This window comes from Pan paniscus, chromosome 20 (genome assembly GCF_029289425.2).
Source record: "Pan paniscus chromosome 20, NHGRI_mPanPan1-v2.0_pri, whole genome shotgun sequence".
In the NCBI taxonomy this organism is placed as follows: Eukaryota; Metazoa; Chordata; class Mammalia; order Primates; family Hominidae; genus Pan; species Pan paniscus.
This window is the reverse complement of record NC_073269.2, coordinates 10,199,808-10,223,809: the sequence shown is the minus strand read 5'-3', so window position 1 is coordinate 10,223,809 and position 24,002 is coordinate 10,199,808. Positions and strand designations below refer to the sequence as shown.

Here is a 24,002-nt window from a genome sequence, read left to right as displayed (position 1 = left end):
GCTGGGCCCCCCCACTGGTCCCCGCTTTCCCGGCGGAGACTGCGACGCGGCCCACACGCGAGCCCCTCGCCGAGGATGAATCACCAGCCAGCTCGAGTTGCCACACTTTATCTCAGTACAGTTATCGCGAGAGTCCCGGGGCCGCGCCGGCGTGCTCTACGCACGCGCAGTCTTTCGCGGGGCCGGCCAGTGGTGCCGTCGAGGCGGGGGGAGTAGCCGCCGCGCCGGCCGAGTGAGGTAGGGTCACACGCAGGCGCACTCGCGCGCCGACAGCTCGTGCACCGTGTGGTAGCGGCTGTGCGCGTCCAGGAAGGACACCTCGTCCTCGTAGGCCGTCGGGCGGCAGCAGGGCTGCGCGCGCACCCGCTCCCGCCGCAGGCGCCGCCGCTGGCGCAGTCGTCGCAGCCCGAGGTCGTAGACGCGCGCGGCAGCCTCGCAGGCGCCTGCGCAGTAGCGGAACAGCACCGTCTCGTCGGACGCGTAGCCCAGGCCCAGCTCGCTCACGCGCACCTCCAGCTCGCGCAGCCCGCAAGGCCGCGCCCCCAACCGCGCACGCGCGCGCCGCCGCCGGGGCCCCGCCCGACGGCGCGGACCTGGGGGCCGCCCAGCCCAGGGCGTCAGCTCGCGCAGCTCCATCGCATCCGGGGCGCCCTGCAGCAGTGCACGGTCTGCGAGGGGAGGAACAGAAAGGAGGGGGGGTCAGTGGGTGCAGGGGGTGGGAGGGAGCCCCCTACCCTTTCTGTACCCTGCAAACGAAGACCCTTGCTGGGACGCCAGGCCTAGACGGCTTCTCGTCTCACTCCCAGATCCCAAATTTCCCCACCCTCTTGCTGAGCTGCTCATGCACCCTCTCTGGGCGGCACTGGGGGGCACGTACACACTCACACCCCTACGCTGGTCCAAAACCCCTTTTTGAACCCTGAGCCTGTATTGGCTGCCCAGAACCTGGTCCATCTTTTCTGGGCCGCTTTCCAGCCCGTCTCACCTTGAGCTGAGCTGACTGGGGTCTCTAACTCACCTCCTCTGGGCCCCTCTCTCACCCCATTGCTGCTCCATTCTCCTCGTCCTCCATCGCAAATCTATCTGGACCCCTCCCCTATGCTGGGCTGCCCCAGGACACTGGTGCACCCTCTCTGGGCAGCACTGGGGGGCTGCTTCCCATGCCCCATCCCTCTTTAGTGAGGTTGTCATAGGTCTCTAGAGCCCCCCTCTTCAGGCCCCGACGTCTGCTCTGAGTCCCCGGGCTTTTCAGACTCCCTCCATCCCCACTGCCCCGCTGTGCAGTGGAGCCTCAGTTTCCCTATCCAAGAAATGAATCGGGGTGTTTGGGTTTCTCAGAATGCAGAGGAGCAGCAGGTACCGCAGCCTACTGCATCCGAGGCCTGTGTGGGGACCCCACTCCATGGAGTGGCAGCAGCTACTGTCAAGGCCACCCCCATGTGACAGGTGACAAAACGGACCATCCCAAGGTCACATCATTAGCAGGTGGCCGAGAGAGAGCGACAGAGGCGGGCTTAAAGGTCATTCTTCCTGCCTTCATCGTTCACCCAAGTTTGGCCCAGGTCCAGCCGCTTTCTCCCACACTCGCCAGGAGGTGCCCAAGTCACCAATTCCCAGGGCCTGGCAGCCTAAATTTATTACCCAAGCGGTGGCTCCACCCCCAAACTCGGAAGCCCCAGGAGAGAACTGCAGACGCTGGAATGACAGGCAGCGCTGCTGGCGGACCTGCAGGCAGGGGACTCCCAGCCCCAGAGCAGGTGGCAGTCACGCTTGTGGTTGGGAGAGGAAATCTTTAGTCCCCACCTGCCCCCCGGGCTGGTGCACCTGGCTGTCAAAAGAATGAGCCTCTGGGTGGCCCTGGGGAAGGAGGGGCTGTCTGTCTCCTGGGGTTTGGTGGGGGAGGAGATGTCTGTTCCCACAGGGGGTCTCAGAAACAAGACAAACCCAGCCTCAGAGCATGACTCTAACACTTTCGCCACTTGCAACCTCAGGCCTCAGTTTCCCTGTCTGTCCCATGAAGCTTCCATGATCTCTGTCTTGGCCGGGGCTGAGAGGGTGGGAAATCGGTGCGGGGGGTGGGCGATGACTGAGCAACCTAGTCCGTGTTCTTTAAGCCCCGGAGCAGGACTGGAGTGGCCAGGACTGTGCTGGGGGGTTAGTTAGGGGCACACCCAACCCCAGAGGGGTGCATCGAAGCAGACATTTGTGGGCTTGCCCGATACAATACAGATGCCCGGCTAAATCTGAATTCCATATAAACAATGAATAATCTTTTTTTTTTTTTTTTTTTTTTTTGAGACGGAGTCTCGCTCTGTCGCCCAGGCTGGAGTGCAGTGGCGCGATCTCGGCTCACTCAAGCTCCGCCTCCCGGGTTCACGCCATTCTCCCGCCTCAGCCTCCGAGTAGTTGGGACTACAGGCGCCCACCACCACGCCCGGCTAATTTTTTTGTAATTTTAGTAGAGACAGGGTTTCACAGTGTTAGCCAGAATGGTCTCCATCTCCTGACCTCGTGATCCGCCCACCTCGGCCTCCCAAAGTGCTGGGATCACAGGCGTGAGCCACCGCACCTGGCAACAATCTTTTAGGATGTCTGTCCCTGCCTCCCTGCAACGGGGCTGGCTGCTTGCACAGGGGCTAGAACACAAGGTCCCCAGCCTGAAATTCCACCAGGAGCCTAGAACATGGGGACTTGGGGAGTCAGTGGCCACTCCCTTTTTGCAGTAGGGCAGACAGGCACCCACCCATGGGCCCTGACCCTCCGCAGTGCCTGAAATTCCTCCATTCGTGCTTTGCCCCCCGCACCCCAAGTCCTGGAGCACTGGATTTTGGGGGTCCCGCCCGGGTCTCTGTCCCAGAGTCCTAGGAAGGACTTCACGCCGCTTGCAGAGAGGGAAGTGGTGGGAGGACAGAAGTGGAGCTCGTGCTGGAGGCCACCCTTGTGCATTGTAAGGACAAGAAAAGAGGATTGTGTGGGCTGGCAGGGGCGGGCGCAGACGCGCACATGGGCGTACTCGCCCACACCCAAAGGCGCTGCACACGCACCCTGCCGGCATCCACGCCTCAGATGCCCGTGCAGGCGCACGCATGGACATGTGCGTGAGCACAGGGGTCAGGGCCCACGCACCACCCTCACCCCACAGCACCTGCGGTGGGGCAGGCATTAGGGATTGGTGGGGAGTTGGGCGAGGGTCTTGCCCTCAGGGTGGGCATTTCTGTGTCCCTATAGCAGCACTTTTGCCCGTGTCTGTGCCCCCAGCCCCGTCTCTCCTCTCTCCACCCCTCCTCACCCCTTCGAATCTCTGGGCCTTTCTTCCGGTTTTTAGCTCCTGCCCCATCTCCCGCCTCCCCTTGGTCCCTGTCCCCTGGGGCAGGTCACTGGGACCTCAGATCCAGCCTCTCTCTCCTCCCACCGCCCCCCCTGCTGCGCCGCGGGGGCCAACCAGGCGAATGCCCAGGTCTAATCTCCATCTGGCCCCCACGGGACCTCAGGGCAGAGCCTAATTCGTTGTGACAGCTGAGCCGAAAGACCCCAGTTCCCAGAAGTCACCCTAGCTCCACCAGGCCATTGGGGGAATTTGCAACCTCCCTCCACCCCATCTTTTTTTAGAAAATGTATTTATTATTATAATGTTTTGAGACAGAATCTTGCTCTGTTGCTCAGGCTGGAGTATAGTGGTGCAATCATAGCTCAATGCAGCCTTGAACTCTTGGGCTCAAGTGATCCTCCCACCTCAGCCTCCCAAGTAGCTGGAACTACAGGCGTGCGCCACTACACCTGGCTAATTTCTGAAGTTTTTTGTAGAGATGGCGGTCTCGCTACATTGCCCTGGCTGGTCATGAACTCCTGGGCTCAAGAGATCCTCCTGTCTCAGCCTCCCAAAGTGCTGGGATTATAGGCAGGCGCCACCATGCCTTGCCCTGAATAATCTTTTAGGATGTCTGTCCCTGCCTCCCTGCAAGGGGGCTGGCTGGTCCTATCTTTAAAAAACCTATGACACCCCCCCCACCTCCCACTCCACTGCCTGAAATTCTACCCCTTACGTTGGGGGTATCTGACCCCACACAGAGGAGGAGCTTACACTGGGCCAGGCGGGCAATCCGGGCGTCCAGAGTTCGAGGCAGGCGGTGCAGGGGGACCAGCGCAGGTCCGAGGCGGTGGCTGAGAAGCAGGCCCTCTCGACACATCCAGATGGACAGCACGGAGCTGCAGAGCACTGAGGCCAAGGCCGCCGCCTTCCAGCGCTGCATCCTCAGCCTGCGGGCACGGGATGGTCAGCCGCACGCCCCGTCTGTCCCTCCAGCAGCCAACGGGCACAGGGCGCTGGGCCAGGACTCAGTGTGGGGCCTTTGACTTTGAACGCCTGCCGAGTGGTCGATAATCACATGGGAATGGTCCCTCAAGGAAACATTGAACAAGGAAGGGGTTGGCCTCCGTGCCAGGAGTCACAGGGAACCGCCCCCATCTGGGGGTCCCGGAGTGCCTTCCTGAGGAGCCGATGACAAGGTCCAGACTTGAATAAACGTAGGAGTTGGCCAGGCAGAGGAGAATGGCATCACAGGCAGGGGACACAGCCAGTGCAAAGGCCCCGAGGCCAGACTGAGTGTGGCGTATCCCAGGAACAGCAAGGAGGCCGGAGCGGCTGCAGCTGAGGAGCCAGGGGGAAGAGTGAAAGGAGGAGAGGTCATTCCCGGCAGGTGGCAGTGTGGGACAAAGGCGCGGGGAGGGTGGTGTTTAGGACAGTCTGGAGGCAGGAATCTGGGGCTGACACTGTTCCCTACATGCTGGTGTCCTCCATTGACTCTGCCCCTCTCTGAGCCTGTTTCCCATCCAGATGGATAAGCAGGCCCAGAAGTGGGCAGCAATGGACCAGAGCTGCCCTGGACATGGAGTCCCAGCTCTGGGCTTTTGCACAGATAGGTCCTTCCATGGAAAACACTTCTTCCCTCCTTCCCCACTCCCACTCCCCTTTCTTCCTCTTTTTCTTTTTTTCTTTTGGAGATGGAGTCTCGCTCTTGTCCCTCAGGCTGGAGTGCAGTGGCGCAATCTCAGCTCACTGCAACCTCTGCCTCCCGGGTTCAAGCGATTCTCCTGCCTCAGCCCCCCAAGTAGCTGGGATTACAGGCACCTGCCAGCATGACTGGCTAATTTTTGTATTTTTAATAGAGACAGGGTTTCTCCCTGTTAGCTATGCTGGTCTCAAGCTCCTGACCTCAAGTGATCCGCCCACTTTGGCCTCCCAAAGTGCTGGGATTACAGGCATGAGCCACCGCACCCAGCCTCCTCTCTCTTTCTCTTTCTTTCTTTCCTTTCTTTTTCTTTCTTTCTTCTCTTTTTTTCTCTTCCTTTCTTTCCTTTCTTTCTCTCTCTCTCTTTCTCTCTCTCTCTTTCTTTTTTTTTGAGACAGGGTCTTGCTCTGTCACCCAGGCTGGAGTGCAGTGGTGTGATCACAGCTCCCTGCAGCCTCCACCTCCTAGGCTCAAGCGATCCTCCCACCTCAGCCTCCCAAGTAGCTAGGACTGACTACAGGCATGAGCCACCATGCCTGGCTAATTTTTAATTTTTTTTGTTTTTGTTTTTGTTTAATAGAGAGGGGAGTCTCACAACGTTGCCCAGGCTGGTCTCAAACTCCTGGGCTCAAGCTATCCTTCCACTTTGGCCTCCCAAAGAGCTGGGATTGCAGGCGTGAGTCACTGTACCTAGCTGTCACTCCCCTTGCAATCTCAGCTTGGAGGGTGCCTCCTCCAGGAAGCCTTCCATGACTGCCTACCCTATTCACTTCAACCTCTGGCTGGTGCAGGGGCGCTAGTGGGCCCCCAGGAATGCCCTGAGCTTTACCCATTCAGGCACCAGTTACTTGGTGCTGTGAGTGCCTGGTGGCATCCTCCTCACTGCATATAGTCGGTGTTTAATAACTCGCGTGTACACACCCACCACACTCGACGCCGTCTGGGCTCCTCCCGAGTGTCCCGCGGCCCCCAGCCCGAGTTTACATTCCCCCTCCTGGCTGCCTAGTGTGGGGCGGCGTGGAGCCTGGCGGCCGGCCAGGTGTAAACATTTACACCGAGCACTGAAAGCCAGGCTGGATGCGGGTCAGCACCTCCGGGCCTGGGCTCGGCTCATGGGGTTCCCAGGCGCCCCCCCCCAATGCGTGCACCTTGTACCTCCAGCCTTGCGCAGTGCCCTGCACCACCCAGAGATTTATTTGCATGGGATTTGCATTTCATTTGCATGGACCGTGCCTCGTGTCCTTATGTGCAGAAACTTGAACCACCCCTTCCCCACCCCACTCACCCCCATGGGCGGCGACCACGGGAGCTACACACATCAGACCTTAAGTAACAGGACACATTTATTAAGCACCAGCTGTGTAACAGGCCTGGTGCTGAGCCCACGAGAGAGGCACTACTATCTCCATTTTACAGCTAGGGAAACCGAGGCACAAAATGAGTATGGGCTTGTCCAAGGGTTAGAAAAGGACATGGGATTCGAACCCAGGTTCTTTGACACAGCACACACCATATGGGCTGGGCTGGGCTTGGGAGCAGATGCTGTAGTCACCCTGAGAACTCACCACTATTGGTGGTACTTGAGACTGTTTGGTATTGGTGGTGGTTATTCTTAGTAAGGAATGAGTTCCCCAACGTGAGGGCATCTAAACAAATCCTAGACCAGCCCGGGGATCTGATGAGAGTGAATTTGCAGGGGAAGTCGATTCTCCCCCAGGGCCAGCCCAGCTGGTTCAGTGGCACAGAGTAGGCGCTCATAGACATTTGCTGAATGATGAATGAATGAATGAATGAATGAACACAAAGAAGCTAGGCTGATGGGTGCGGTGGCTCATGCCTGTAGTAATCCCAGCACTTTGGGAGGCTGAGGAGGGCAGATTACCTGAGGTCAGGTGTTCAAGACCAGTCTGGCCAATATGGTGAAACCCCATCTCTACTACAAATACAAAAATTAGCCGGGCATGGTGGCACACCTGTAATCCCAGCTACTTGGGAGGCTGAGGCAGGAGAATCGCTTGAACCCGGGAGGCGGAGGTTGCAGTGAGCTGAGATTGCACCACTGCACTCCAGCCTGGGTGACAGAATGAAACTCTGTCGCAAAAAAAAAAAAAAAAAAAACTAGGCACTGGGTGGCCCAGATCCTGAATTGGAGGGTCCAGAATTTCATGTCTGAGTGAATGGATGGATGGATGGATTTATTGGGAGGATGAAAAAGAAACCACAGTTGAAGTCTCTGGGCATAGTATACAATCAGTGCATAATAAAGATGACTGTCCTGAATGGGGCTAGATTCACTGGGGGTGGGCAGGGGGGCCCTCCCTGAGGAGGTGATGCATGCATTAAGACCCAAGTGTGAGAAGTCAGCCATAGGAGAATCTGGGGGCAGGTGTTCCAGGCAGAGGCACGGCCTGTGCAAAGGCCCTGGGGCAGACCACACGTGGCATGTTGGAGGAACAGTGAGGAGGCCCGTGTGTCTGAGCAGAGTGAGGAGGGGAAGAGAGAGGAGGGGAGGTTTGGAAGGGGATGGAGCAGCTCGTGCAGGGCCTCGTGTGGGCCATGGGAAGGACACTTCATTCTTGAGGTTTTGCAGAAGCGGATGGCAGCAGCAGCATTTTGTCAGATGTCAAACCCATCCCCTTTATTCCTTTTTTTTTTTTTTTTTTGAGACGGAGTTTCACTCTGTTGCCCAGGCTGGAGTGTGGAGCGCAGTGGTGCGATCTCAGCTCACTGTAACCTCCACCTCCTGGGTTCAAGCGATTCTCCTGCCTCAGCCTCCCAAGTAGCTGGGATTAAAGGAATGTGCCACCATGTCTAAGTAATTTTTTTTTTTTTTTTTTGAGACGGAGTCTCACTCTGTCGCCCAGGCTGAGTGTAGTGGCGCGATCTCGGCTCACTGCAACCTCCGCCTCCTGGGTTCAAGTGATTCTCCTGCCTCAGCCTCCAGAGTAGCTGGAACTACAGGCGCCCGCCACCACACCCAGCTAATTTTTTGTATTTTTAGTAGAGACAGGGTTTCACCGTGTTAGCCAGGATGGTCTTGATCTCCTCACCTCGTGATATACCCGCCTCAGCCTCCAAAAGTGCTGGGATTACAGGCGTGAGCCACCGTGCCTGGCAATTTTTTTTTTTTTTTTTTGAGACGGAGTCTTGCTCTGTTGCCCAGGCTGGAGTGCAGTGGCACAATCTTGGCTCACTGCAACCTCCGCCTCCCAGGTTCACGCCATTCTCCTGCCTCAGCCTCCTGAGTAGCTGGGACTATAGGCGCCCGCCACCACGCCCAGCTAAATTTTTGTATTTTTAGTAAAGACAGGGTTTCACCATGTTAGCCAGGATGGTCTCGATCTCCTGACCTTGTGATCCACCCGCCTCAGCCTCCCAAAGTGCTGGGATTACAGGCGAGAGCCACCGTGCCTGGCCATCATCCCCTTTATTCTTAATGATCACCTACTTTATGTCCAACCCCATTTTACAAACTTAACACAGATACAGTCATTCCAACCTTACAAGCGTCCTAAGAAGCAGGTAATACCCCCACTTTTTTTTTTCTTTTTTGAGACAGGATCTCACTCTGTTGCCCAGGCTGGAGTACAGTGGTGCAATCACAGCGCCCACTGCAGCCTCAACCTACCCAGCTCAGGTGATCCTCCCACCTCAGCCTCCCAAGTAACTGGGACCACAGGCATGCACCATCACACCCAGCCAATTTTTATTTATTTTTTAAAATTTTTATTTATTTTTGAGATGGAATTTTGCTCTTGTTGCCCAGGCTGGAGTGCAATGACATGATCTCGGCTCACTGCAACCTCCACCTCCCAAGTTCAAGCAATTCTCCTGCTTCAGCCTCCCAAGTAGCTGGGACTACAGGCATGTGCCACCACGCCTGGCTAATTTTTTGTATTTTTAGTAGAGATGGGGTTTCACCATGTTGGTCAGGTTAGTCTTGAACTCCTGACCTCAGGTGATCCACCCGCTTTGGCCTCCCAAAGTGCTGGGATTACAGGCGTGAGCCACCACACCTGACCAATTTTTAAATTTTTTGTAGAGACGAGGTCTCATCATGTTGCCCAGGCTGGTCTTGAACTCCTGGGCTCAAGCGAGCCTCCTGCCTTGGCTTCCCAAAGTGCTGGGATTACAGGCATGAGCCACTGCGCCTGGCTGCAAGTAATACCCTTATCCCCACTGCATGAATGGGAAACAGGCCCAGAGCTGGGAAGTGACTTGTCCAAGGTCATAGAGCCAGCATTTGAATGCTGGTGGTAGGAGGTGGAGACAGGCAGGAAACCTACCCGGGCCCCGGACCTCTCTGGACCCCCTCCACCCTGCTTGCCCACACATTCAAGTCTTGGAGTGGTGTGACTCAGTTTCCCCATTGGATTGGAACAAGTCTTGGGCTGTGGTGGTCTGTTTCTACCAAGGGCCTAGCCCCAGCATGGCCTGGTCACAGGACCCCCTGGAGGCCTTGGAGCTTCAGACTCACCCCACCTAGAGTTCTGGTGGAGGGCAGGAAATCGGGGGGCCATTGGCGGAGGGGGCCCAGCAGGCAGGGCTGATTAGCAGCCATGAACAATGGGCCTCTCTGTTCTCGGGGGCCACCTAACTGGTTTGTCTCTGGCATGGACGCGACCAGGTGGGGGTGATGTGGGTGTGGCGGAGGGCACGGGGAGGGGGCTGGGTGTGCACAATGCGTGTTCCTGTGTCCCGGAGGCCCTAACCTAGGGAGGCATCTGTACCTGTCCAACTGCATAGAGACACACATTTGTAGGTACAGGAGTGCCCACTGTCATTTGCAATCTAGCTCAGGTCATCATCTGTGCCCTGAGACCCCTCATCCTGGCCACACACACAGGGGTACACAGGTGAACACGCTGCCAGCACCCACAGCTGCCAGAGCCCAGGAATTCGAGACCAGCCTGGGCAACATAGCGAGATGCCCCATCTCACACAGCACACTGTCAGGCTTACACTTGTGTGCCCATTCACACTCATTCACACCCAGCCATCTCATGTCCTCACACTCAGGTTCTTTCATACTCGTACACACACACTCCCACACTGCCCACACACACACGATCACACTCACATGCTCAAGCATTCTCACTCAAGCACACTTGTGTGCTCAAACGCTCCCACATTTGGCTGGGTGCAGTGGCTCACACCTGTAATCCCAGCACTTTGGGAGGCTGAGGCGGTTGGATCACCTGAGGTCAGGCGTTCGAGACCAACCTGGCCAACATGGTGAAACCCTGTCTCTACTAAAAATACAAAAATTAGCCGAGTGTGGTGGTGGGCGCCTGTAATCTTAGCTACTCGGGAAGCTGAGGCAGGAGAATCACTTGAACCTGGGAGGTGGAGGTTGCAGTGAGCTGAGGTCTCCCCACTGCACTCCAGCCTGAGCGACAGAGCGAGACTCCATCTCAAAAAAGAAAAAAAATTAGCCGGGTGTGGCAGTGTGCGCCTGTAATCCCAGCTACTCGGGAGGCTGAGGCAGGAGAATCGCTTGAACCCGGGAGGCAGAGGTTGCAGTGAGCTGAGATCACACCACTGCACTCCAGCCTTGGTGACAGAGCAAGACTCCGTCTGGAAACGAAACAAAACAAAACAAAACACTCCCACATTCACTGTTTTCACATTTCCACACTCAAACAGGGTTACACACACATCCTGGGGTGTCCTCACACTCACACACACTTGGACTTTTTCACACGCATTGAAACACAATCACACATTTGACCATGATGACACTCACACGCCTGCCTGCCTGCCTGCCTTCTTTTTTTCTTTCTCTCTCTCTCCCTCCCTTCCTTCCTCTCTTTCCCTCCCTCCCTCCCTCCCTCCCTTCCTTTTTCCTTTCTCTTTTTCTTCCTCTCTCCCTCCCTCCCTTCCTTCCTTTCTCTCTTTCTCTCTTTCCCTTCCTTCCTTCCTTTCTCTCTCTTTCTCTTTCCCTTCCTTCCTTCCTCTCTCTCTTTCTCTCTCTCCCTCTCTTTCCCTCCCTCCCTCTTTCCCTCCCTCCTTCACTCCTTTCCTCCCTCCTTCCTTCCCTCTCTCTTTCCCTCCCTCCCTCCCTCACTCCTTTCCTCCCTCCTTCCTTCCCTCTCTCTCTCTTTCTTTGATAGAATCTTGCTCTGTTGCCCAGGCTGGAGTGCAGTGGCGCAACCTCGGCTCACTGCAACCTCTGAGTCCTGGGCTCAAGTGATCCTCCTGCCTCAGCCTCCCAAGTAGCTGGGACCACAGGTGTGTGCCACCATGCCTGGCTGTATTTTTGTTTTTGTTTTTGTTTTTTGGTAGAAACTGGGTTTCACTGTGTTGCTCAGGCTGGTCTCAAACTCTTGGCCTCAAGCAATCCTCCCGCCTCAGCCTCCCAAAGCACTGGGATTCCAGGTGTGATCCACTGCACCCAGCCAGTATTTTCATACTTATACCCAAACATGATCCCATGCATACTCAGATGTTTCCAGGCTCACATATTCTAACACAATCACACCCACACACCAGAACACCACCGCATGAATCCACTAGTGTGTTCTCACACTCACATTTGAATACATCGTGCTCACATGCTAGGGCGTTTTCACAGTCACACTCAAACATGACCACACTCACACACTTGGACGCTTCCACCTTCATTCAAAACACTCACTGGCTGGGCAAGGTGGCTCATGCCTTTGATCCCAGCACTTTGGGAGGCCAAGGCAGGAGGACTGCTTGAGGCCAGGAGTTTGAGACCAACCTGGGCAATATAGGGAGACCCTGTCTCAGAAAAGAAAAGAAGACAAGACGGGGCACGTTGGCTCACGTCTGTAATCCCAGCACTTTGGGAGGCCAAGGCAGGCAGATCATTTGAGGTCAGGAGTTTGAGACCAGTCTGACCAACATGGTGAAACCCTGTCTCTACTAAAAATACAAAAAAAATTAGCCAGTCATGGTGGCAGATGCCTGTCATCCCAGCTACTCAGGAGGCTGAAGCAGGAGAATCGCTTGAACCTGGGAGGCGGAGGTTGCAGCGAGCCGAGACTGCACCACTGCATTCCAGCCCGGACGACAGAGCAAGACTCCGTCTCAAAAACAAAAAAAGAAACGAAAAGAAGATGAGAAGAGAAAAGACAAAAAGAGTCAAGGTCATGAAGGACAGACAGATGGAGGAGGAGTCTCAGATTGGAGGGGCCAAAGGAAAGGGGATGGCTAAATGTCATCTGGGATCCTGGATGGACCCTGGGACAGAGAAAGGACGTTAGCAGAAATACTGGTGAAACTCGGCCAGGCTCAGTGGCTCACGCCTATAATCCCAGCACTTTGGGAGGCTGAGGCGGGGAGTTCGCCTGAGCCTGGAAGTTCGAGACCAGCCTGGATAACATAGTAAGACCCCATCTCTACAAAAATAGAAAATAATAAATTTTTAAAAGACACCATCGGCCAGGCACAGTGGCTCACGCCTGTAATCCCAGCACTTCGAGAGGCCAAGGCGGGTGGATCACTTGAAGTCAGGAGTTCGAGACCAGCCTGGCCAACATGGCAAAACCCCATCTCTACTAAAAATACAAAAATTAGCCAGGCACGGTGACAGGCACCTGTAATCCCAACTACTCAGGAGGCTGAGGCAGAAGAATTGCTTGAACCCGGGAGAAGGAGGTTGCAGTGAGTCGAGATCGCACCATTGCACTCCAGCCTGGGCAACAGAGTGAGTCTCTGTCTCAAAAAGAAAAAAAAAAAAAAAACAGGCCGGGCGCGGTGGCTCACGTCTGTAATCCCAGCACTTTGGAAGGCTGAGGCAGGCGGATCCCTGGAGGTCAGGAATTTGAGACCAGCCTGGCCAACATGGCGAAACCCCGTCTCTACTAAAAATACAAAAATTAGCCGGGTGTGGTAGTGCACGCCTGTAATCCCAGCTATTAGGGAGAGTGAGTAAGGCAGGAGAACTGCTTGAACCCAAGGGGTGGAGGTTGCAGTGAGCCAAGATCGCGCCACTGTACTCCAGCCTGGGTGACAGACCGAGACTTCGTCTCCAAAAAAAAAAAAAAAAATCACACTCACACACTTGAGTGCTTTCACACTTGTGGTGAAACGTTATATCCACGTGCTGGTGTTTGCACACACACACACACACACACTTGAACAACCCCACAGTGAAAAACCAGGGTGTTTTCACACTCACACTCAAGCATGATCCCACTTACACACACAGATTTTCCCCACTCACACGTGATAATCCGGTCTCACAGAGACACACACAAGAGCATCCATTGTCATTTGTGCTCTGGCCAAGGTCCCCAAGACCCTCCTCCTGGCCACACACACACACAGGGGTGCACAGGTGAACACGCCACCAACGCCCACAGCTGCAAAGATTCCAGGGCGCACAGACACGGTGGGAGGAGAGTGAGAGGAGGGGAAGCAGATGGGGCCGGGGGACTCAGGAGGGAACGGCCCCGCCCTGACCACTGCCCGTGTCCACCCCTGCAGGGATCCCGGGTGCCGTCTACATTGCCTGTGCAGGGCCTGGCTAGAGATCCCTTCCCAGTCCTGGAGAAAACGTAGAAATCCTGGAGAACCTGCATTGCCTGGAGGGAGGGAAGCCTCCTTCCTTCCTGGAGGGGCTGGGAGCGTAGCAGTGTGAGGTGCAGCAAGAAGGACCTAGGACAGACCTTCACTTTTAGCTGGAGGCCACACAATCCCCAGAGCTGGGGAAGGAAGGGGAAAGAAGGGAAATGGACTCAGAGAGAGGCAAAGAGCAGCCCAACGTCACACAGCTAGGCAGGCCCTTCCAATCAACCAAAGCAACAGACAGCCGGCGCAAGGGTGTGTGTTTCTGGCACCTTCCTTGGTGATGCCAGGAAATGTTGCTCATTATCTTTATGCACAGGCAACGCCCTGGCACCCCCACTCCCCTTCCCACCGAACTCCCCAGGGGACACCTGCCGGGCACACCCAGTCCCAGGGATAAAAGCCTCTGTCCTACAGAACTCCCGATCTCAAAGAGTGGCACCTGAGAGATGAAGAAAGGGAGGGGGACCCTCTCTCCATGTAGGCATCTCTTCTAATCTTGGGGAGGCCTGGAATTGGGGCCTATCTTAATTTGGCAAACTCCTACTCTACCCTGAAAGCCCTAGCTCCTACAGCCCCTCCACCAGAAACCCTTCCCTGCTACCCATCTTGGCCACCCCCAGCCATGGGGGCCTTCCTCTTGCCCAGCCCTGTAAGCATGGTGTCTGTGCCCATGACTGTCTTTGCTGGATGGGAGTTTCTAGAGGGACATCTTCGGCTGAGGTTTTGCAGGGCACAGGGCTGACTTTGAGAATTCAGTTTACAGAGGGGTGAGCTTGCTGCAGATCCCAAGTCTGCACACTTTTGCCTGTGGGGGTGCTGCCCTGCATACACTTCTCCTTCCTCTCCGTTTCACTCCTGGTCCTCCTGTGACTCAGTTTCCCCATATATATATATATATTTTGAGACGGAGTCTGGCTCTGTTGCCCAGGCTGGAGCGCAATGGTGTTATCTCAGCTGATTGCAACCTCTGCTTCCCAGGTTCAAGCCATTCTCCTGCCTCAGCCTCCCAAGCAGCTGGGACTACAGATGCCTGTCACCATGCCTGGCTAATTTTTGTATTTTGTCTTTTGAGACAGAGTCGCATTCTGTCACACAGGTTGGAGTGCAGTAGTGCGATCTCAGCTCACTGCAACCTCTGGCTCCCGAGTTCAAGCGATTCTCCTGTCTCAGCCTCCCGAGTAGCTGGGACTACAGGTGTGCGCCACCATGCCTGGCTTTTTTTTTTTCAGACGGAGTCTTGCTCTGTTGCCCAAGCTGGAGGCTGGAGTGCAGTGGCATGATCACAGCTCACTGCAACCTCCGCCTCCCAGGTTCAAGCAATTTTCCTGCCTCAGCCTCCCGAGTAGCTAGGATTACAGGCATAAGCCACCATGCCTGGTTAATTTTTTTGTATTTTTAGTAGAAACGAGGTTTCACCATGTTGGCCAGACTGGTCTAAAACTCCTGACCTCAAGTGATCCGCTCGCTTCGGCCTCCCAAAGTGCTGGGATTACAGGCGTGAGCCACTGCGCCTGGCCAAACTTTTATATTTTTTAGTAGAGACAGGGTTTCACCATGTTGGCCAGGCTGGTCTCAAACTCCTCACTTCAGGTGATCCGCCCGCCTCTGCCTCCCAAAGTGCTGGAATTATAGGCATGAACCACTATGCCCAGGCTCCATCTGTTTTTTTTAGAATTAAAAAAAAATTTTTTTAATAGAGACAAAGTCTCGCCATGTTACCCAGGCTGGTCTCGAACTCCTGGCCTCAAGCGATCCTCCCTTCTTTGCCTCCCAAAGTGCTGTGATTACAGGTGTGAGCCACCATGCCTGGCCTCCCATCTTCAATAGGGCACGAAGGGTGCCACCCAGCACTGTAGGAAAGCCAGAGAGGACCTGGAAGAGCTTGACCAAGTGGCTCTTGTGCTCTTGCCACTGCCCATGGGTAGAGGATGCCAGGCCGTGAAGCCAGCACATGCCAGTGGGGAAGTGCCTGTGTGTGTGAACGCCGCGGCATACATGTGTTTGCGCACCTGTGCCTCTGTTTTCCCCAAGTGCTGATAGCTTGAGGGCTCATGGCCGGGCCTGTTCCTAGGGCAGCCTCCTGGTCTCCTGTTCCTAGATGGCCCCTAGGAGTTCCCTGAGGTTCCACTGGTGGAGAAACTGAGGCCCCATGAGGGGCAAGACTTGGCCAGGGGTCTGGGCCTCTCAAGGCAAGACTCAGTGATTCTGCAAAACACAAAACAAATTCCACAGCCCACAAAAATGTGCCCCCTCCCTCAGAGGGCCCCAGGGCCTGGGCCCACCCCACGGGAGGGATGAGGCAGCCAGGACAGCCTCGAACTGGCGACACACATCTGGGGGCAAACCAGGAACATCTGGCAAGCACAGCTGGTTCCGATACTGCGTCTGCGGGGGCCAGAGGCCAACCTAGGGGTGGCTTCATGTGTCAGGGGGTGCAGACACAGACACCCCCAGCCGCCCCTTCCAGGTCTGCCGGACAAAGAGGTCCAGCCTCTCCTCTTCTTCCCCCAGCACAGAAGCTGAGTGCTGCCCAACTGCTAGAACTATCGCTGGCTTCCTGCTACCCTGGGCATCAAGTCTCAGCACATGAGCTTGTCTTGAAGGACTCTGGGTCTGTCTTTGCCAAAGTGAAGCTGAGGGATGGATGGTCAGGGATAGTGGTTTCTGGGGAGGAGTATGGTGGCTCCTTCGTGATAATAATAGTGGTAAAATAATAATAATAACTGGGCCCGGCACGGTGGCTCACGCCTGTAATCCCAGCACTTAGGAGGCTGAGGCGGGTGGATCACGAGGTCAGGAGATCGAGACCATCCTGGATAACATGGTGAAACCCTGTCTCTACTAAAAATACAAAAAAAATTGGCTGGGCGTGGCATTGGGCGCCTGTAGTCCCAGCTACTTGAGAGGCTGAGGCAGGAGAATGGCGTGAACCCAAGAGGCGGAGCTTGCAGTGGGCCAAGATCGCACCACTGTACTCCAGCCTGGGTGACAGAGTGAACTCTGTCTCAAAAAAATAAATAAATAAAATAATAATAATAATAACTGGGCCGGGTGCGGTGGCTCACAGCTGTAATCCCAGCACTTTGGGAGGCCAAGGCAGGCGGATCACTTTAGGCCAGGAGTTCGAGACCAGCCTGGCTAACATGGTGAAACTCCATCTCTACTGAAAATACAAAAAAAAAAAAAAAAACAAATTAGCCGGGTGTGGTGGTGCACTCCACCAGTCCCAGCTACTCGGGAGGCTGAGGCAGGAGAATCACTTGAACCCAGGACATGGAGGTTGCGGTGAGCCAAGATCGCACCAGTGCACTCCAGCCTGGGCGACAGGGCGAGACTCCGTCTCTAATAATAATAGTAATAATAACTGAAACTAACACTCGTGAACAACACTATTAGTGCCATTCTAAGCACTTTACATGTAGTAACTTGTATCAAGGTATGGACTATTTTATCCCCATTTGGTAGGTGGAAAACTGAGGTCCAGAGAAGTGAAGTAACTTGCTCAGATTCAAACAACCTAAGTGGCTGAGCTGGGATTTGAACACAGGTGGTCAGCAAACTCCTACTCATTCCTCAAAGACTCACTTCCAACACCCCTCCCTCCATATTCTTTTTTCTTTTATTATCCAATCAATGGCTGCAAAACCTCTATTTTTTTCTTTTTTTCAAGACAAAAGTCTCGCTGTGGAGTGCAGTGGCACGATCTCGGCTCACTGCAACCCCACCTCTGGGGTTCAAGCGGTTCTCCTGCCTCAGCCTCCTGAGTAGCTGGGATTACAGGTGCACGCCACTACACCCAGCTAATTTTTTTGTATTTTTAGTAGAGACGGGGTTTCACCATGTTGGCCAGGCTGGTCTTGAACTCCTGACCTCAAGTGATCCTCCTGCCTCAGACTCCCAAAGTGCTGGGATTACAGGTGTGACAACCGTGCCCAGCCTATAACCTATATATTCTTTTTTTTTTTTGAGATGGAGTCTTGCTCTGTTGCCAGGCTGGAGTGCAGTGGAGCGATCTCAGCTCAGTGCAACCTCTGCCTCCTGGGTTCAAGCGATTATCCTGTCTCAGCCTCCCAAGTAGCTAGGATTACAGGCACGAGCCACCATGTCCAGCTAATTTTTGTATTTTTAGTAGAGATGGGGTTTCACCATGTTGGCCAGGGTGGTCTTGATCTGACCTCGTGATCCGCCCGCCTTGGCCTCCCAAAGTGCTGGGATTACAGGCACGAGCCACTGCGCCAGGCCGTAACCTCCATATTCTTAAGCATGTGCTTTCTGGCCTCTCTGACAACAATAACAACACCAGCAATGTTGGCTATTCCATTATTTAGAGGCAGACACTGTGATGAGTGCTTTCCCCTACATTTAATTCTCCCACAGTCCCTGAAAAACATGTTATTATTATTAGCCCTGTTTTCCACGTAGGTAAACTGAGGCTAAGAGAAGTTAAGTGACTTATTCAAGGGCACACAGCAAGTAAGCAGCTGAGGCTGGTTGTGGTGGCTCATGCCTATAATCACAGCATGTTGGGAGGCCAAGGTGGGAGGACTGCTTGAGACCAGGAGTTCAACACCAGCCTGGCCAACATAGCAAGACTCTGTCTTTACAAAAAAAAATTTTTTTTTTTTTTTTGAAACGGAGTCTTGCTCTGTCCCCAGGCTGGAGTGCAGTGGCGCGATCTCGGCTCACTGCAAGCTCCGCCTTCCGGGTTCACGCCATTCTCCTGCCTTGGCCTCCCGAGTAGCTGGGACTACAGGCGCCCGCCACCACGCCCAGCTAATTTTTTTGTATTTTTAGTAGAGACGGGGTTTCGCCATGTTAGCTAGGATGGTCTTGATCTCCTGACCTCGTGATCCGCCAGCCTCGGCCTCCCAAAGTGCTGGGATTACAGGCATGAGCCACCACGCCTGGCCAAAAAAAAATGTTTTTAATTAAAAGTAACAAGTGTCTGAGCTGGGATTGGAACCTGGATCCAACTCCAAACTTGTTCTCTCCCGGACTCCACAACTACTGCCTGGGAACCCGCTGGCCTGTGTTAACAAGAGGAAAAGAGGAGAGGTGAGAGAGGGGCTTAGGACCTGCTGTTTGAGAGAACAGTGGCGCTGAGACCCAGGGAGGTACGAGATTTTCTTAAAGACACACAGCAGAGCAGATCCAGCAAGTAAAAGGCCCCAGTGGCAGAAAGCCCAGAGTGCCAGGCTGGGTTCCGCCTCCAGCACACGAATTAACCTGACAAACACTTATTGAGCGCCTACTGTGTGCCAGGGCCTGGCTGGGGACCAGGGACTTGGTGGTAACCAAGGCCACCCTGGGCCCCTCCCCGACAAACTCACCATCCAGTCGGGGAGACAGATAATAAATGTGAAATAAGGTAATTAGATGTCAAGAGCACACAAACAACAACAAAAAACCAGGATGGGGCTGGGTGCAGAGTGGCTCATGCCTGGAATCCCAGCACTTTGGGAGGCTGAGGCGGGAGGATCGGTTGAGCCCAGGATTTTGAGACCAGCCTGGGCAACATAGCGAGACCCCCGTCTCTACAAAAAATTTTAAAATTAGCTGGGCTTGGTGGCATGTACCTGTAGTCCCAGCTACTCAGGAAGCTGACGCAAGAGGATCGCTTGAGTCCAGGAGGTGGAGGCTGCAATGAGCTATGATTGCACCACTGCACTCTAGTCTGGGCGACAGAGCAACACCCTGTCTCAGGAAAAAAAAAAAAACTCAGGATGAAGCCATAGTGACTGGAGGCTGCTTCTAGACTGGGGAGTCAAGGAGGGCTTCTCAGAGGAGGAAGCATTTGAGCTGACGCCTGGATGACAGTAAAGATGCCACCATTGGCCGGGCGCGGTGGCTCACGCCTGTAATCCCAGCACTTTGGGAGGCCGAGGCGGGAGGATCATGAGGTCAGGAGATCAAGACCATCCTGGCTAACACAGTGAAACCCCGTCCTTACTAAAAATACAAAAAATTAGCCGGGCGTGGTGGTGGGCACCTGTAGTCCCAGCTACTCGGGAGGCTGAGGCAGGAGAATGGCGTGAACCCGGAAGGCGGAGCTTGCAGTGAGCCGAGATCGCACCACTGCACTCCAACCTGGGTGACAGAGTGAGACTCTGTCTCAAAAAAAAAAAAAAAAAAGCCACCATTGAAGATCTGGAAAGAGTGTTCCAGGCGGAGGGAGCTGCACATATAAAGGCTCGGAGGCAGGACCGTGCCTGTTCGAGATGACCAGCGTGGCTGGAGTGCCAGGAGCCAGGGGACAATGCAGGGAGATGAGGCAGGAAGTAACGAGGGCCCTGTGGCCTGCAGGGTCAGTGCCCCGCAGTCCCCCACCGGCACCTGGAGCTCTCTCTTCCTGTACCCGCCACCCAGCTGTGTCTGGGGAGGGAGGCTGGGGAGCGTGCGTGTGCCAGCTTCTTAGACCCACTATTTCTGGCCCTGGCCCTCTGTGGTTGGGCTATAAAGTTGCCACCTTGACCACACCAGTCTCTTGGGGCTGGCCAGGCTGCCCCAGGGCTGGCCTCGGAGGCATCTGGAGCTGGCAGGAGGGGGGTCCCCGGGGTGGGATGACAGGATCAGCCTAATGAGGCCTGGCATGGCTAAGCAGCTGGCACAGGTCCCAGCGGGTGGCTTGAGCGACATGGGTCCTCCGGGAGCGGCCAGGACACCACAAGATGCTGGCCATCTGATGGAAAGAGAAACTGAGGCACAGACCCCAGATGAAGGTTAAACCCTAACACTGGGTGAGACTGGGAACCACTCTTCAGTTTCCCGGGAAACAGGTCATCTCAATCATCTTGTCTTTCTTCTTTTGAGACGGGGTCTCACTCTGTCACCCAGGCTGGAGTGCAGTGGTGCGATCTCAGCTCACAGCGGCCTCGACCTCCTGGGCTCAAGAAATCCTCCCACTCCAGCCTCCCGAGTAGCTGGGACCAGAGGGGGATGCCACCACATCTGACTAATTTTTGCATTTTTGGTAGAGATGGGGTCTTGCTATGCTTCCCAGGCTAGTCTGGAACTCCTGGGCTCAAAGGATCCACCTGCCTTGGCCTCCCAAAGTGTTGGGATTACAGGCATGAGCCACTGCGCCCGGCCATCATCTTTTCCATCTCCCCAAATTCAAATTGTGCCTTGGTTCCTGACACACTGCGCTATTTAAGCACGAACAGTGCCCTCTCTCTGGGCCTTAGTTTCCCCACTTGGGAAGTGAGGGCCACATGCTGTAAGCTGGGCCTGCTGTCTGATTTCTTCCAGGGCTCGCCTGAAGCCTGATTTCTTTTGGATTTGACAGGGAGACCCCTCCATTCCAACATCATCATCTCCGAGACACCCTTCCTGCAGGCATGCCCCATTCACATCCACTCTTTCTTCAGGCTTCCTTCAAGGCCATTATCAGCCCTGCAAGTGCAAGGCTGGTTTGGGAGCCTCCTGTCCATCTCCCGACCCCGACCCCCGGCCACCACCTCCACCTTGAGGCCCCAGAGCCTCTGCCTCAACTTGGAGGACCAGGGAGATGCATCAGCGGAGGAAACCCACAGCCCCGCAGCAAAGATAGCCCAGCCCAGTGACTCCAGATACATTAACAACTTGCACCTCTCTAATCTGTGTATTCAGCCCCTATCTCCAGGGATTCAACCTTGAGTGCCCCAGCCCAGTTCTTCCTCTGCCAGCCTTCTAGAACAGTCTCTCCCACACTCACCAAGGTGCCTTGACTATTCCATGCCTCCAGATCTTTGCATGCACAGCCACCTGGAATGCCTTTTCCTTTCCCACTTAGAAAACTCCTACTCATCCTTCACAGCCCCACCTCTGAGGCCCTTCCTCCAGGAAGGAAGTCTTCTCTGACATTCCTACCCTGAGGTAGAGCCCTCCATCCCCACTCTGAGCTTCCCCAGCCCTGTGTCCCTGGGTGTAAATCTGCCTCCCTTGAAGGACAGCACCCAACAACCCTGACACCAGTCAACCACGCGGTTGCCATCGACACACATTTGTCGAAACAATCTTTTGATTGTGTTGTGCCCGGCTGCAAACTTCTTGAGTCCCTTCTGCCCAACTCTTGAAAGCTGTCTCCTCTGTTTGCTCCCTGAAAACTGGGACCTGAAACGTGAGGGGCCAGTGCTGATGGTGGAGTTTCAGATGCAGTACCCAGCTGAAGAGGGGAATGTTTTATTTTCTTCCCTGCACCCCTGGAAGAAGCTTTCTGTAGCTCCCTGGGGGTGGAGTTGGTGCCGGAGCTATGAACCTCGGGAGTCTTAGGATGAAGGGAGGAGGGAGGGGTGTCCAAAGGGCCCCAAGGCAAGAAGCTGGGGGTGGGAGAAGCTGGCAGTGTGGGTGGGATCCTGCCCCTCACTGACATCCTCTGAGGCTGGTCACACCCCACCCAGGCTTCCTCAGCCCGGGGCACTCAGAGACAGACAAAGAGGGCCATGGAACAGGGACAAGGATGTAGAGAACAGGGAAAGGGCAGGGGAGACAGGCAAGAGGGAGGAAAGTCAGGGGTCCGGCCTCCTGCACCCCCCTGCTTTAAGCCCCTGGCCCCACTCCCCAAATCTGGACCAATGACGAGCCCTGCAGGTAATCACAAGCCTGTGGGCAGGTCGGATGCGTTCTGGGGAGGGGACAGTGGTGGCATTCACCCTGGAAGAGCCATTTCTCTCTCCAGCACACCCCCCTCCCCACTAATCTGTCTGCAGCCCCCTTGGGCCTAATAACTCCTAATCCACAAACCACCTCCTGGGACAATTCGGGGCTATCCCCGTGCAGGAGACACCTTTTATAAAAAGCAGGAAAGGCAGGCACAGCCTCCCCCCACTTCACATCCAGGCTTTGCCCTTAAGGGACCCCCCACCCCCAACACCAAAGGGTTTCACGCCCTCTGGTGGCTGAACGGGCTGCTCCAGGAGCCGAGAGGGCCCGGCCCTCACCGGAGGACACCGTGTCCCCGGCGGCGGCGGCGGCGGCGAGCAGGGAACGCGCCACTGACAGATGTTTACTTCTGTGCGCAGCTGGACCGCGACGGCAGCCCCCCGCCCGGGCTCTGCAGGATCCGGAAGCCCCCCAACGGCCCCTTGGAGACCACATGGCTAAAGGGGTGTCTGGGTCTCGCCCTCCTAGAGGCTAAGGGGATTCTGGGGAGGGCACCGTGCCTTCCTCAGATGCACACTTGGAGGTTTTAGGAGACAGGAGTGCGCCCGCCCCGTCGGACAGGGACACCGCGGCTGGATTCGGGCTTGGAGAGCCGCTTAGGATCTGGCTTCACGCCCCCGCCCCTCCCCACGCGCTGACCTGTCGTCCCTCTGACCCCACCCTCATACACCCGCTGGTTCTGCTGCAGGAAGGAATCCCCTGGTCTACTCGGAGTCCTCAGCACCCTCCATGCCCCGTCCATGGGGCAGGTCGTCCCCGTCGTACCCTGCTGCCCCCCCACCTGCCCCGCCTGCCCCTTGCTTACCTGCTGTGGGCGCCGGACTACCCGTCAGTGGCGGCCGCGCCGGCCCCAGCCCCTGCCCCAGCCGCCGCGACCGCCATCCGGGCCGCCTGGGCCCGCGGTGCCCGGGGGGGGCCCGGGCCGGAGGGGGCGGCCGCGGGCGGGGTGCGGCGCGGGCCGGCCCATGGGGCCCCCCCGGGCTCGCTTAGCCGCGGGCTGCGGCCGTCCCGGCCCGGCGGGGGCTGGGGCTGTGGGTGGGTGCCCTGGACGGCCGGCGGCTCAGAGGGCGCGGGGCGCGGGGGCGCACGGACGGCGCAGGCGGCCTCGGCGCGCAGCACGGGGCTCCGGGGCGGCGGCGAGAGGGACCTGGGCACTCGGAGCGGCTTCAGGGCGCGCTCTCCCGCCGCCTCCGCCGCTCCCGCCGCGGACGGCTCGGCCGGCGCGGGGCCGGGGGCGGGGCCGGGGGCGGGGCTGGGGGCGGTGGCTCGGGTTTCCCCGGCCCTCCCTGCCCTCCCCGCCCCCGCCGGAGGGGGACCGGAGGAGCGCAGGTGGCAGAGGCGCGGGAACCAACCACAGAGCCCCCTTTAGACGGCTTTCTCCCCCGGCCCCGGGGACTCCGACGGCTCCCCTTCGGGAAAGCCGGGACCCCAAGACACCCCCTCCGAAGGTGTCTAAGAGCCGCAGCTGTCCCGACGCCAGTGCCTGTGGCCCTTGGCGCCCCCCACATTCTATCGAGGATCTGACCTTTCTGCCAGACCTCCCAAACCTGTCCCAGGTCCCCTTCCAGAGAACAAGGCGCCAAGAAGTCCCTTCACTAAAGAAGCCCCTCAAGGGAAGCCCCCAGAGCGGCGCCCCCCTCAAACTAGCTGTTTCCCATCCTCACTCCGGGGACCCCTGACGGCTCCTCTTGCCTAAATCCGGAGCCCCAAGACGCTCCCCCGACCCCTTCTGGCGAACTAAGACCAATGGCCCCCACCCCGACAGCTGTGACCCCCGCATACAGCTCCCCCCACCCCACTGAGGATTGGGGT

The 24,002-nt window shown here is 56.3% G+C and overlaps 1 protein-coding gene across 1 annotated transcript; it reads right to left on the bottom strand.

The window, feature by feature from the left end:
- Positions 1-92: 92 nt before the first annotated feature.
- On the bottom strand, positions 93-23,382 carry NRTN (neurturin). The gene is made up of 3 exons (XM_034945970.4): positions 22,996-23,382; positions 4,082-4,648; positions 93-668 (listed from the first exon to the last, which is right to left on the bottom strand). The coding sequence occupies exons 2-3, from the start codon at positions 4,248-4,250 to the stop codon at positions 244-246; spliced, it is 594 nt and encodes a 197-aa protein (XP_034801861.1). The 5' UTR covers positions 4,251-4,648; positions 22,996-23,382; the 3' UTR covers positions 93-243.
- Positions 23,383-24,002: the final 620 nt, after the last annotated feature.

What these genes read in the sequence shown, in the direction of transcription:
- NRTN (XM_034945970.4), bottom strand. Translation starts at nt 4,250, where the DNA reads ATGCAGCGCTGGAAGGCGGCGGCCTTGGCCTCAGTGCTCTGCAGCTCC. An exon ending in GATTGCCCGCCTGGCCCAGT is followed by an intron (nt 669 to 4,081) that starts GTAAGCTCCTCC and finishes CTCCCCTCGCAG; the next exon opens with ACCGTGCACTGCTGCAGGGC.